The sequence below is a fragment of the Dreissena polymorpha genome, chromosome 15 (assembly GCF_020536995.1).
Source record: "Dreissena polymorpha isolate Duluth1 chromosome 15, UMN_Dpol_1.0, whole genome shotgun sequence".
In the NCBI taxonomy this organism is placed as follows: Eukaryota; Metazoa; Mollusca; class Bivalvia; order Myida; family Dreissenidae; genus Dreissena; species Dreissena polymorpha.
This window is the reverse complement of record NC_068369.1, coordinates 28,887,430-28,901,712: the sequence shown is the minus strand read 5'-3', so window position 1 is coordinate 28,901,712 and position 14,283 is coordinate 28,887,430. Positions and strand designations below refer to the sequence as shown.

The window sequence follows — 14,283 nt, the reverse complement described above, 5'->3', positions numbered from 1 at the left end:
TGGTTAAAGATTAGGGGGGGGTTGGGGGGGTAGGGGGGGTCGGGGGAATGAGAGGGGGGTATAATGTGGGGTGGGGTTATTTATTAGATGTTTAAAAAAAAAATTGGGGGGGGGTGGGGGGGTAGGGGGGGGGGGTAGGGGGGGGGTGGGGGGTGAGAGGGGGGTAAAATGTGGGGTGTGGTAATTTATTAGATGATGTTTAAAAAAAAATTGTGGGGGTGAGGTTGGGGGGGGGGATTCTGGAAGGGGCGTGGGGTATTGTTTGGGTGGAATCCATTGTGGTATTCAGGTAAGTGTTGTTTTGTCAAAGTAATAATAAAATGTGATCATAAAAAATAACAAATGATCTCACACTGACATGATAAATATCCTCTATTCATTAAACATGAAATTTAAACTTATTGCATTTGTTTCCCCTGTATATAAGAAAGATATAATAGTGTATTACCTACTCTGTCCTGCTTATATTTATATAAATCAACAAAATTTAACATTAACACAATATTTAATATACAAAATATACAAAAAATCTCATATTCTGATAATATTTTTACTGATCCACTTTATTTTACTCAAAGGATGATGTTTCATTGGACTGATAATTATAGATTTAGGATTACAGACCAGTTGCTTCAGTTATATTGTTCAGAGTTCGCCCTGTTGGCCGTGTATGCATTCTTGAGTTATCATCCAAAAACCATTTTACTATTTCGGGTCACCGTGACCTTGACCTTTGACCTAGTGACCTCAAAATCAATAGGGGTCATCTGCGAGTCATGATCAATGTACCTATGAAGTTTCATGATCCTAGGCCCAAGCGTTCTTGAGTTATCATCTGACAACCACCTGGTGGACGGACAGACAGACCGACATACCGACCGACCCACATGAGCAAAGCAATATACCCCCTCTTCTTCGAAGGGGGGCATAAAAAGAAGCCACCTTTTGCTAAATATTTGGGCCAGAAAAGCATGGTAATTCATGTGAAGTCAATAGAAGTTTTCATGGCTATTAAGTAGTTATCCCCACGTTTTTCGGAGAAAAAGTGGGGATATTGTGGTGATGTGCGTCTGTCCGTCCGTCCTGGCCACCTGCTCCTCCTACACTATTAGCACTAGAACCTTGAAACTTACATACATGGTAGCTATTAGCATATGTGCGACGGTGACAGTGACGGAATTTTGATCTGACCCCTGGGTCAAAATTTTGGGGGAAGGGGCGGGGCCGGGTCAGAGATTTTCACTTATTTTTATGCCACCGGTATGGTGCATTGGCCATAACTTTTGCAATATTGATGATAGCAACTTGATATTTGGCATGCATGTGTATCTCATGGAGCTGCACATTTTGAGTGGTTAAAGGTTAAGGTCAAGGTCATCCTTCAAGGTCAAAGGTCAAAAAAACAAATCCAAGGGAAGTAATAAGCTTTAAAGGGAGGTAAGTAAATAACCTGCCAAATGATATAAAAAAATTAAATAAATCAAAGTGGCGCATAGAGTTACACAGTAGTGGCGCGGAGATGTATTTAGTATTCAATTGTTTGTGTTACCTCATCTGTGAAATGGTTTAGCTCATCCATCTAATGTTTATACAAGGGATTATAAAATATTGGCGCAAAGGGACACCTGTATATGAGAGAAGAGATAGAATGCAGTAAAGCATAAAAAGCATGAATAGAGCCTCAAGAATCTATAAAAGGGCTGAAACTTTCAATTTGTGCAATTACAATTTTAGACTAGTTACTGAAAATCTGTCAAAATGTTCAAGTGGGAAAAATGTGAGAAACAATTTAAAGCAAAATGGACTTTGAACAGGCACATCAAAGACAGACATGAAATTCAACATATTCATTGTTGTGTACAAGATTGCGATAGAAAATTTCTGAGACGCTACTATTAAGTCAACCATTTAACCTCAAAACATAACTTTTCCAAAACAGAAGCAAGAAGATTGGCATGTTCAGCCATCTCATAAGTCATTCCAATTAGGATGACATGTACATAATTGACTAGAGTGAAGTTGATTCATTATTAGATTTGTTAGGAGAGCAGGATGAGGAGGAGAAATTATGGTATAAATTTTCACTCATTTTTTAGGTTATTTTACATCAACTTCTTCATTTCTACATTGAATTACTTCAAATTTATACTGAACATCTCTTATGACAATACGGTCAATCTCAACTATGCATGGCCCCATTACCAACCCTGGGGCGCCCCTGTGTCAAACATGCGGCGTGGGGGATACGCGTTGGCCTCTGCCGCGCCATTTCAAGTTATATATGATTTTCAACTTAAGACTACCATACCATACAGTTAACACTTTTGTATGCGCAGTGTTATTGGCATCAGAATTAAATCAGTTATAAGATCTCTCAGCTTTGTATCAAGCTTAAAATATCATCATCTGCCAATAACACCTAAATGTTAACATCTAACATCATAACGATTCAACTAAACTCATAGCAGAATACATTTTTTCACTTTTATATCACCATTGAATTTAGGTTCATTTTCTGTGCTTAAGGCAAGCAATGAGTTACTTTTGATAGTACAAAAAAAATGTGTTTGTTTTTTTTATTTACATCACCTTGTGGTATTTGAAATGAAACACAAAGTACTCAGATTAAATGATAACACATCTAACACAAGAGATTGTCAGTTTGGGAAAGATATAGAACCATATCAAAAAAGCAGAGCTGCAAACACTCCCACCTTGACGTGCTGCCAACCTCTGGACAGGTTAAATGCAAATATTCAATGGCAAGACTATGTACAAACAAATTTACAATTTTTCGAATCGGAATTCCTTGGATTATAAGCAGACTGGTCCAGCTTTCTACCCAGCCCCTTTTTAGCTGAGCAGTGCCCTGAACCTTGCGTGATTCTAAATCTATGCCGTAACAGAGCAACGAGCCAACATAACAGTATTTCAAATAAATTAAGTCTCACTCTGGAAAAAAGGGGTTCAATGAATGTGCGTCAAGTGTTACCCTAGATTAGCCTGTGCAGTCTGCTTTCTTCGCCTAAACTTGATTTTCACTATGAAGACTTCCTTTTAACGAAAAATACCATAAAAGAAAGTGTGGCCCCCGACTAAAGTGTCATCCCAGTTTAGCCTGTGCAAACAGCACAGGCTAAACTGGAACAGCACTTTAAACACATGCATTAAGCTCAGTTTGATTTTTAATTCGACTCAAGAGGCTACAATTGAGGATTATGCCATGAACACCACAAATACAAGAGCGGAAAGTGCCGTCCCTGATTAGCCTGTTCGGACTGCACCAGCTCACCTGGGATGACACTTTATGCACATACAAGGACAGATAACTCAATGAACACCACACATACTGACCTCCGTAGATCTTCTCAAAGGAGCCGATGCCAGCCGGTGATCGGATGTACAGGTGACGGGCAATGGAGGCTGCAAAATAATTATGTCAACTTGTTCAACAACATCTTCATGTCTTCAAGGAATTTATTATTCTAAATTATCTACATGCGATATTAGCCTTTACCTACCCAGCAATTATAAAACTGGATCTGGTTACTAACAACTTTAACAGGCTGTTAAGGTAACCCCCTGTTGAATCCAGACCAAACATAATAATTTTACAAGAGGGCCATGATGGCCCTGAATCGCTCACCTGACTCATTAAGATCAGATGAAAACTATGACCTCTATTGTCTACACAATGTTTTTCTTTGATTTGACCTAGTGACCTAGTTCCTGACTCTAGATGACCCAAATACAATCCCAATCCAGATTTCATCAAGATAAACATTCTGACCACAGTTCATAAATATTGGATGAAAACTGTGACCTCTATTGTCAACACAAGGTTTTTCTATTTATTTGACCTAGATTTTTACCCCAGATGACCCAAATACAATCCAACCCAGATTTCATCAAGAATTCTGACCAAATTTCATAAAGGTTGGATGACTGACTAATGGGGTTATTTACCCTCGGGACTTCGGTTAAAAACCATTGCCCGAGCACACTGCTTAACATAGAACTCTGCATAAAAAAGCCGAAAACGGCCATAAAATGGACAGCCCGATTTTACTGGGCTGTACTATTGGTATAAATATAGAACTTTGCAGTGTTGGTGCGGTGCCTTAATAAAAATCTATTGGTTTAAAAATATATAACCTTTATATGAAGCGTTAAAAAGACGCAGTGCTTTACAGTGGATAGGCCTAACGCTGTTAAAAAGCGGCGTTTTAATTGGTTGATGCGCTTATAAAACGATGGCGCTGATTGGCCGAAATTTCTTATTAAGGATTGCCAGTAGGTCAATCCGTTTAAAAATAGATTTTCCCACGGCTGACTTTTAGAGCTGCAACGATTCGATCCGATTCATCGAAAATCGATTCGAAATGCTTCGATTCGATTACGATACCAAACCTACCAAATTCGATTCGATATTTTAACATATATACATATATATACATAGATACATAAAGCGCTGTATTCTGCCTATTGATACAGGAAGGTGTAGGTTTTATCTTTACCTGTAATTACGACGCGCGCGATTGGTTGCTTATTATTTTAGTCATCCAATCAATAAGCCCGTTACGGTCTACTTTCGGAAAAAGCGTCAAAATGGCTGAACAAGTTGTTGCCGACAAATTGAAATTATCAGATGCGCCTAAGAAGCTAAAATCAAAAGTGTGGCAGTATTTTGGGTTTCGGAATGGTAGCCCTACCGATAAAGCAAAGTGTAAACTGTGCTTCACGGATGTGGCGTACGCTAAGTCCGGCTCAACCACTAATCTAATGCAATACGTCAAACGCAAATATAACGTTGGTTTAGCAAGACTAAGACTAAGAGGTTGCACAAGTGCAACTACTCAAGTCGCCAGCCAGAAAAGTTGTTATATTTCTGTTGGAGTTTTGTTAAGTTAATTAGAGAATGTGATTTGTCCTTCAGGTAACAGGTGATGCTGTCGTGGCACAATTGTAGACATGCTTATAGCGGTTTTGGGTAAAAGTATAATAGTGATAATACTACCATTCAACTGATTTCAATTACGTTCTTCTGATAATTTTTTTTATATTATTGTGTAATCAACACAATCTTCTAATCAGAAGTTTTTATATTAAAATTGAGTCCTAATTTGCTATTCTTTTTTATGTGTTTTATTGAAATCACATTTGAACAGAAATGTTAATTTTTAGGCATAAGAGTGAATATATGATAAAACTAGGTTTGAAGATGAATCGAATCGAAAAAATCGGTATCAGAGTGTCTGAAATCGAAATCGAATCGAATCGGGCTGTTGGTGAATCGTTGCAGCTCTACTGACTTTGTACTTTTAGAAAAAGTAAACAATAATAGTTTATATGCAAAAATATAAATGAAAGAAAAGGATGAGTTAATCCAAAAGAACTTGGAGTTGTTTTATAGTATTAGATTACTATGTTTTTGTTATGTTACTGTACTTATTATTAATTATTATCATTAATATGATGTTGTTATTGTATGTTATTGTTTGTATTGTTTTTTAAGGAGGAGAGAGAAAGAATAGCCCAATTTTTATAAGTAAAGATGGTGAAAACACACATACTGTTGTATGTGGCAGCATCATTACCAGACCCACTGTTCAGTATATACTGCAATGGGTTTGTTGGAGTCTTTAGACTTTGTGATCTGTGTTTAAAATGTTTGAGTCCAAATAGGACTATTTTAATATAATACTTATAGAAAAAGGGATACACAGATGTGTAATATGTTTGTGTAACAAAATAATAATATTTGAGGGTTTTCCAGATCACAAAGTGGTTGAACATTGCCACAATATGTTTAAATGCATAGTCAAGTACCATTTTTATCTGTATGTTTAAAGTTTAAACTAAACGCCAAATAACAAGATCTAATCATAGGAGAGATATGTTTATATCTAAGAACATTTATTAATAGGGATGCCAGAGCCTGATTTAACAGCTCTCAAATGTAGAGTGAAGTTGCATGTGTAAATGCAATTTTATGAGAAGGAAAGGAAAAAAGACAATATATGATAACACATAGGGAGTTAACTCTCAATTATATATTAATATTGCAATTGAGTATCATGGTTCAAACAGAAATCTCAAACCTAAATTCAAGCACTTTTCAAGGACTTTCCAAGGCCAAATGTTCATTTTCAAGTCCGTAAACTGTACGTTAGTTTCCTTTAAAAAAAAATGCATTTTTCATTTGCTTGGATTGGTCTTTCTTGTTTTAACTTTCATCAAAAGACACTGAGTACTGAGACACTGAGTACTGTCCACTAATTAAGTTATAGAACTATCAAGTACAGTTTTGAAATGTTCAGCTAGCCCCAAAACAGCCACATAATTATGCTTTGCTATGGTACTGTCATGGAACACAACCTGAAAAAACTTTGTAATGTTTTTATTGGAATTAAAGGATGGTTGTGTGCAAACGGTATAAATACCCAAAATACTTTCGCGTTCAACATATAATTTTTTTAAACGAATTTGTGTATGGATGTCTGCGAGTTTGATACTACAGCTGAAAGTTGCGAAGGTCCTCCTGGAATTTGAATCTTCTATCTGCACACTCTCTGCATGTGGCTGTGCCTTCTTGGTTCGACACAGATGGGCTGTTGTTTTTTATGTCTGTTTTAGATTTAACAGTTTTAACAATAGTACCTTCCTGTTTAACAAAAAACACATCGCAGGAACCCTGTTTGCTTCTCAATTTCATGTTTTCTTTGAGGGTTTTCACTTTCTTGTGGCTTTTCAAAGCGCTTTCCCCCATACCCCCGACATCAATGGTCTTCATACAGACCCAACAATGTGCTTTTCGAATGTCATTTGTTTTCTGTACCCAGGAATATTCAGTTAACCACCCTGGTTTGAAACGACACTTCCCCATTGCTGCGTTTTCACTCGCAAACATTGATCACAATGGAGAACCTCTGACGTAGCACACATAATCTGTGACGTGTACACATAACATTTCGTACTCAATATTGTACGAAACTTATATTTCGTACTCAACTTATTGCGCGAAGGAATCTATGATACATTTTCGTAATATTTCCCATAAGAACGATTTAAGTTTATAATTAAAGCCATGATAAAAGTAATTTTGAGCAGAAATAAACATTTTCAAGGCTTTTTTACATGAACTAAGCACTTTTCAAGCACTGTTTTAAGGCCAACCTTTGTTCAAGGGCTTTTCAAGCCTAGGACTCGTTTTCAAGCACTTTTCAAGCCCTGTGCGAACCCTGAGTATTGAGTTGTTAAAAAAAAAAAAAAATAATGAGTACAAGTTTATGTATGTGGCTCAATGTTGAACACTTGCAGACAGGGGATATAGCCGTAATGCTCCAACATAATACCCTGTCTGTATGGAACTTAAGGAGGATTGGGCTATGGAAAAGAGAGGTCCCCCCAGAGTAGCATTAAAACAATATTTAAAAGTGGGTTTAGTAATAAACCCTTATATGTTAAGGGCAATAACTTACGTGTCTCCAAACGGTCACCTTCATAGGGCCACATAAAAATTAAGGGTAAGACAATGTACTTTACAGTTAAAAATGAGACAAAGACAGCTAAATTTGTACAAGATGTACATTATTTACAATATGTACAGGACAAGGTTGGATGAAAACTGTGATCTCTAATGTCTACACAAGGTTTTTCTATTATTTGACCTAGCAGGCTTTTTCCACTCCATTTTGGGAAAACGCCACACTGGAATTTTGGGAATTTCGCATCGTGAAAACCCCCATTTTGGGAAAAAAATAAATTAATCGCAAAATTGGCTCAATTGGGAAAAATTATCGCATGTAAATAGTGTATTTTATATTTCAAAGAAGCCGTTAACTGGTAAATAACGACTCTTTGGATAACTTATTATTAAAATTTTACAAAATATTATGAACATGACTGTGTGATAAGGTTTTTTAATCTGAATTTGGGGAAAAGGCTTGGCCTTTCTTTAGATGAAAAAAATCGCGCGAAGCAACGGATTTTGAGGAAAATAAGGAAAGTCTTATATAATCATTAACATATTTTACAGTTTTTAAAACAAATTCAAGGCAACAGATAATTTAATTATGCAATACTTTCTATTTTCTACACCGGATCAGGTCAACTTATATATTTTAAGGGTGAAAAAAAAAAAAAAAATTTTTTTTTTTTTTTTTTAATTGGGAATTTTTTTTTCAATTGGGAAAAAAACAACCAGATTTGCATTGGGAATGGGGCCGAATTTCGGACCCGTGGCATAGGGCGGAAAAAGCCTGCCTAGTGACCTAGTTTTTGACCCCAGATGACCCAAATAAAATCCCAACCCAGATTTCATCAAGATAAACATTCTGACCAAATTTCATAAAGATTGGATGAAAACTGTGACCTCTATTGTCTACAGAAGGTTGTTCTATTATTTGACCTAGTGACCTTGTTTTTGACCCCAGATGACCCAAATACAATCCCAAACCGGATTTCATCAAGATAAACATTTTGACCAAATTTCATCAAGATTGGATGCAAACTGTGACCTCTACTGTCTACACAAACAAATTGTTGACGGACGGACGCACCGACACACGCAGGCACGCACAACGGACGCCGGACATCACACGATCACATAAGCTCACCGTGTCACTTTATGACAGATGACCTAAAAATATGTGTCGGAGATAAACATGAACAGTTGTGGTTAAAATCCCATAGAAACAAGGGCTGTTTGTAAAACATGCATACTAGTAGTAGTAGTAGTAGTTGTAGTAGTAGTAGTAGTAGTAGTAGTAGTAGTAGTAGAAGTAGTAGTAGTAGTAGAAGTAGTAGTAGTAGTAGTAGTAGTAGTAGTAGTAGTAGTAGAAATAGTAGTAGTAGTAGTAGTAGTAGTAGTAGTAGTAGTGGTAGTAGTAGTAGTAGTAGTAGTAGTAGTGGTAAAAGTAGTAGTAGTAGTGGCAGTAGTAGTAGAAGTAGTAATAGTAGACGTGGTGGTGGTGGTGGTGGTGGTGGTGGTGGTGGTAGTAGTAGTACTAGTAGTAGTAGTACTAGTAGTAGTAGTAGAAGTAGTTGTAGTAGTAGTAGTAGTAGTAGTAGTAGAAGCGGTAGTAGTAGTAGTAGTAGAAGCGGTAGTAGTAGTGGTAGTAGTAGTAGAAGTAGTAGTAGTAGTAGAAGAAGTAGTAGTAGTAGTAGTAGTAGTAGTAGTAGTAGTAGTAGTAGTAGTAGTAGTAGTAGTAGTAGTAGTAGCAGTAGCAGAAGCAGTAGCAGCATTACAAGACCAATACTTAAGAATGATCAAATGGGAAAAGGTAACCTAGCACTGGCAGTAAATATGGGGCTCATTTACAGGTCAGATTTGGAATCTCTGCTGTAAAATGAGATTTTGAATGAATTAAAGGGAGGCAAATCTGTAATAAAAAGAACATGCATAAACCATAGTTGTTTCCCTTGTTTGAACCATGCTAAATCCTTACAAGTTTGGAAAGAATTGGATGAATAATTTGGACTTTATTGCATAAACACCATTTTCTCAATTCAAGGGGAGGTAATTCTGTACTTCATGGACCAATAATGCTCATTTTTTGTAGGGTTCGTGTCCTCATTGATATAAAGACACTGTGCAAATTTGGAAAGGATCGGACAAAAAATGTGGAGGATTTTTGAAAGTTTTCACAAAATAGGCAAAAACGAATAAACATGCAAAGTTCAACGAGCTCCTGCGGCCATGTTTTTTGACGAATCAAATTTCTTTGAACAACTTTTTCAGGGGACCCTTCAAAGGTCATCCCTGTGAAATTTTTTGAAAATCTGATGAGCGGTTTCTGACAAGAAGATTTTTTAAGGTTTTTACCATATATGGTCATGGCGGCCATCTTGGTTATGTGATCAATTTTTTTTTTAACAATTCTTTTGTCCCATGACCTAGGGATGCTCCACATGAAATTTAGTTGAAATTGGCTGAATGGTTTAGTAGAAGAAGATGTTAACAAATTGTTTACAGACCGACAGACGGACGGACGGACAGACGCCAGACGCTGAGTGATCACAATAGCTCACCCCGAGCTATCGCTCAGGTGAGCTAAAAAGCAATGTTAGAATCAAACATATGAAAACTTTTTGACCATTTAATTTGTTTACACTTTATTTGATAAAAAAATAACAGTGTAACAATTACAGATTTGAGCAACTAGCGGTAACCGTCTGATGGTGGCAACATTTGGGACATAATTAGTATCTCAAAAACCAACCAGTACCCTCAATTTTTGCTTATTTTATAACACCTTTTTTTGGTCACACCAGTCCCAAAACACAAAAAACCCAAACAGTACATCAGCCTGGCCAGGATCAGAATTAAATCAGTTTCTTGGCTCCCATCCATTGTGTGTCAAGACAGATATATCATCATCTGGTCAGCTGGTTACAATTTGCAACACATTATAAATGAGGGCATTTATATTGAAACCTCGCTCTGGGAAAACAGGGCTTAATGCATGAGCGTCAGGTGTCCCACCCCCTCCCCCAGATTAGCCTGTGCAGTCAACACAAGCTAATCAGGAACGTCGCTCCGTCTGGATTGGATTTTTGCTCAAAAGATATTTCCTTTAAATTCTAGTCAGATTTTGGGAAAAAACACAATTGGGAAACAGTCAATAAGAGGCTGAAATTTTGGGCAAACAAAATCACTGGTTAGTTATTGTAACCATCTTCTTCGACTACCACCCTTTTGGCCTTCATTGGAAGACTTTGTATTGATTGTGACCTGTTCTTATTTGCAGTGAATGGAACAGACCAGTTATGAAACCAGCCTGTAATGAGTTCTGCATTTTACTCTACCTATCTCTGATTTTGAACACACAAGAATATGGGTCCAACAGTAAAGAGAAGGCTACCTAAAATCTTAACAAGGGATAACAATTAATGTTAGAAGCAATTGTTTAAAAGCCCATAGTTTTCATGAATATCCTGTTCTTCCGACGATGCTAGAAGTCAGTCTGGCCCTCACTCATAAACCTTCGGATATTGTGTCGGGAAATTGAGTATATTGTCGCACAAAAAATGAAAGCGAGCATTTTGTATTTCGTTAAATCTATTTAGACATATTAGGGGAAAAAATAAATACTGTTCATTTCAATGTCTATAACTCATCAAAAGAGGCTTGTCCCTGTCCTTTTTGTTCTTAAACACATTTAACACGTATTAAAGTCAAAGTCCTTAATTAAGTTGCAGGTGTAGATCTAATTATGGGAAATGTTTGCAACTATATTTCTGTACTGGGGCCGGGGGACGATGTCAATTTTGTGATTTCAATTTCATGATGAATGGGTTTACGATCTTGATCTGCTACAGTATTGGAAGGGAAAGGAGCCACAGCTGCCGATTGTCTACTTTCACTTTCACATTGTTCGATGTTGATTACCTCAGAATCCTGCTGGGTTATATCGGTTTTCGATGATTCTTTCTTAAAAAATGCCTCCATACGTTCAGTATCTACCGAGTCCGAATGTTTTATTTTGTTTGTGTAAGAACGCCAATTGTGAGACATTTTTTTCTGTTTTCACGTTTATATCTTGGCTTGCACATAGCCCGGATGAAAATTCGACTGGTTTCCGGTAATTTATTGACTAAACACCCTTCTCGCGCAAGACCGGTATCCAGTAAAATAGTCACATGATTATTACGATTAGTTGCCCAGTTTACATGACGTAATTTAAGAGCTATATTTAGAATAACTGGGATTCCCAGATTTTTTGTGTTCGTCTGGAGAAAGATCGTTGTACATGGTGCAAATTATATAATTGTCAAATGCCAAAAGGAAAAATAAACATTTCTTTGAGAGAAAATATTATATTTTGGTGAAAAATGATATTTTTGGTGGGGAAATTGTATTTTGATGGGTAAAATTCTGGTAGGGGAAGACGCCGAATATCGGCGTCACTTTCTTAGTAAAAAAAAAAACCTGTCGACATACCGAATTATTCGACATAACGAAAATCGAGATGAGCGATGTTTATTTATATAGATAAAGAGAAAAAAAATGGGACATTGAGCTTAATTCAACATATTGAGAATATCGAGATATCCGATGTTTAGATAACGAAAGTGGACTGTAGTGCATTTTGAATCGAGGAAAAATATTGCAATAAATCATGAACAAGCAAAAATGAAACATTATTTGAGAAAAAATATTTTACTTTTGCCATTAGAAAACCGCCTGTAAGAGGATGTTTTCTACGCAAACAAAAAAAAACAGAGAACAATCAATTTGTTTTGACTAAAATTGGGAAATTATTATAGTTTTTTTGCTGTATCCAGCCATTTAAGGTAACCATTAGGCAAACATAAGTAAACATCGTATTGAAACCATTTAATCTTAATTTTAATGCATTTTTTCGCAAACAACACCACCATTTTCACCATTGTAGTCAAAACAATACAATTTTCCCCAATCAAAAGCGGCCCTGGCCCTTTAAAAAACAATGGAGACCAAAAGTGACTTAAAACATGTGTAACATTTGTAATAAAGCCATGACATTCATGTATCGCCTGATTGGTGCAAAAAAGGTACCATGTGAGATATAAATAGAATGTCACGTGGTATCTTTTTGTACCAATAGGGCGATATGAAGATTTTTGCTAGTTTTCAAGTTGCAACAGGCCACACTCCACTCAGACTCATTAAATCAGTTTTCACTCGCACGGTGAATAGAGAGCAAGAGATCATCATTATGGCATGGCCGAATCCAAAACAAAGACAATAAGCTATGACGATAATTCTTATTAGAAACGTGGACATGGACATGTTAGGCTTGAATAATCGAATTTTGGAATAACGAAAAAAAAAATGGTTTGCCAGTGTGTTTTTTCACCATTATGGGAATGGGGCCGGGTTGCATTGGGAAAAATTTGCATCATTTTGACTAAATTTGGGAAATAAGTATTGTTAATTTTTTGCTAACAAATGCTGTAAATTGACAATAAAAGTGATATTAATACTATATTAACTAAGGTTTAACTAACAAAGCTGGATTTAAGATTAATTAAATGTTGAGAAATGAAACAATTTTTTTTTTTTTTTAGGAATTTTCAGTTCCTATTTGGGAAAAAATATATACTTTTTTCCGTTGGAAATGGGTCCCCCTACAGGACCCAAATTTTAACGTAAAAAAAGCACTGTTTGCTCTTGCGACATGAGAGACTTTGTATTTGAGAAAACGGCTATGAATTTGCCAAACAGGCCTTGAAGCTTATTTGCAGAGTGCACAAGTATTCCATGTCAGACTCATTAAATCAGTTTGTTGCTCTCACTGATCAGAGAGAGAGAAATGATCATCACACGAGGAATACTTCTCTTACGAATCTTGTTCTGGAAAAACTGGGCTTAATCCATTTGGGTAAAGTGTAGACCAAGATTGCCCTGTGCAGTTCTCACAGGCTTATCTGAAACAACAATTTCCACCTACACTGCAGTCGGCACATGTCAATCTGGGACAACACTTCATTGATTGCGTGGCACAGTATTACCAGCAGAGGAAGGTTGACAGGGCCCTCAATCTATCAAATCTGCCGCCGAATTTCGGCGGCAGTCCCCCACCTGAAAAGTATACTTTTTTCCCCTTTTGGGGTGAAAAATTCCCCCTAAAAAAAAAAAAAAAAAAATTTTTTTTTATAATACAAAGATGTGTCTCATGATTATTATATCTCAATTCTATTTCAATTTAATCTTTTCAAACATACTAAATTATGAAAAATGCAATGAATATAGTGCAAACATGTACAAATGAAATAATGAGAGAGTAAGTAAAAAAATCCCCCAAAAAGGGAAACGCCGCGAAAATCCCCCCTCCTAAGGGCTGCGGACCCCTTCCCCCAAAGTAGTGTGAGGGCCCTGGTTGATTTATAATAAAAGCGATGTAAAAAAAAATATTTTCAAAGAAAGCGTATAAGGTACGTCTCAATTCAGAAAAAAACTACAAAATTCCCAATTGCCATGTGAAAAAAATCCCATAAGTGAGAAAATTGTCTTCTATTTCGTTTCAAAAGTACATTATCTGCAAGTGAACAAATACAATGAGCAGCGATAATTTTTCATTTTTAACCAATGAGTTTGTAAAGTGCACATGTGCACATGCGCTGAAACAATGAGCTTTTTCCAAAAAACAATGAGCTTTTTTGGTTTTCAAATTATTAATAAAAAACTTGTAACATCAATGAATTTTTAATGATTCATAAACATTTTAATTTCTAAAAGTAAGCCTTCAAAGTTAATTGATCTTGACAGGGTTTTAATTTTTTTTTTAGGGGGTGGCA

At 36.4% G+C, this 14,283-nt stretch overlaps 1 protein-coding gene across 3 annotated transcripts in view; it reads right to left on the bottom strand.

The window, feature by feature from the left end:
- LOC127861068 (40S ribosomal protein S19-like) overlaps window positions 1-14,283 on the bottom strand; it is a 251,655-nt gene that overhangs the window by 234,540 nt on the left and 2,832 nt on the right. For all 3 annotated transcript variants that reach the window (XM_052399436.1, XM_052399435.1, XM_052399434.1), the window contains exon 4: window positions 3,355-3,423. In XM_052399436.1, the coding sequence (XP_052255396.1) occupies window positions 3,355-3,423 (69 nt within the window). The remainder of the gene's footprint in view (window positions 1-3,354; window positions 3,424-14,283) is intronic.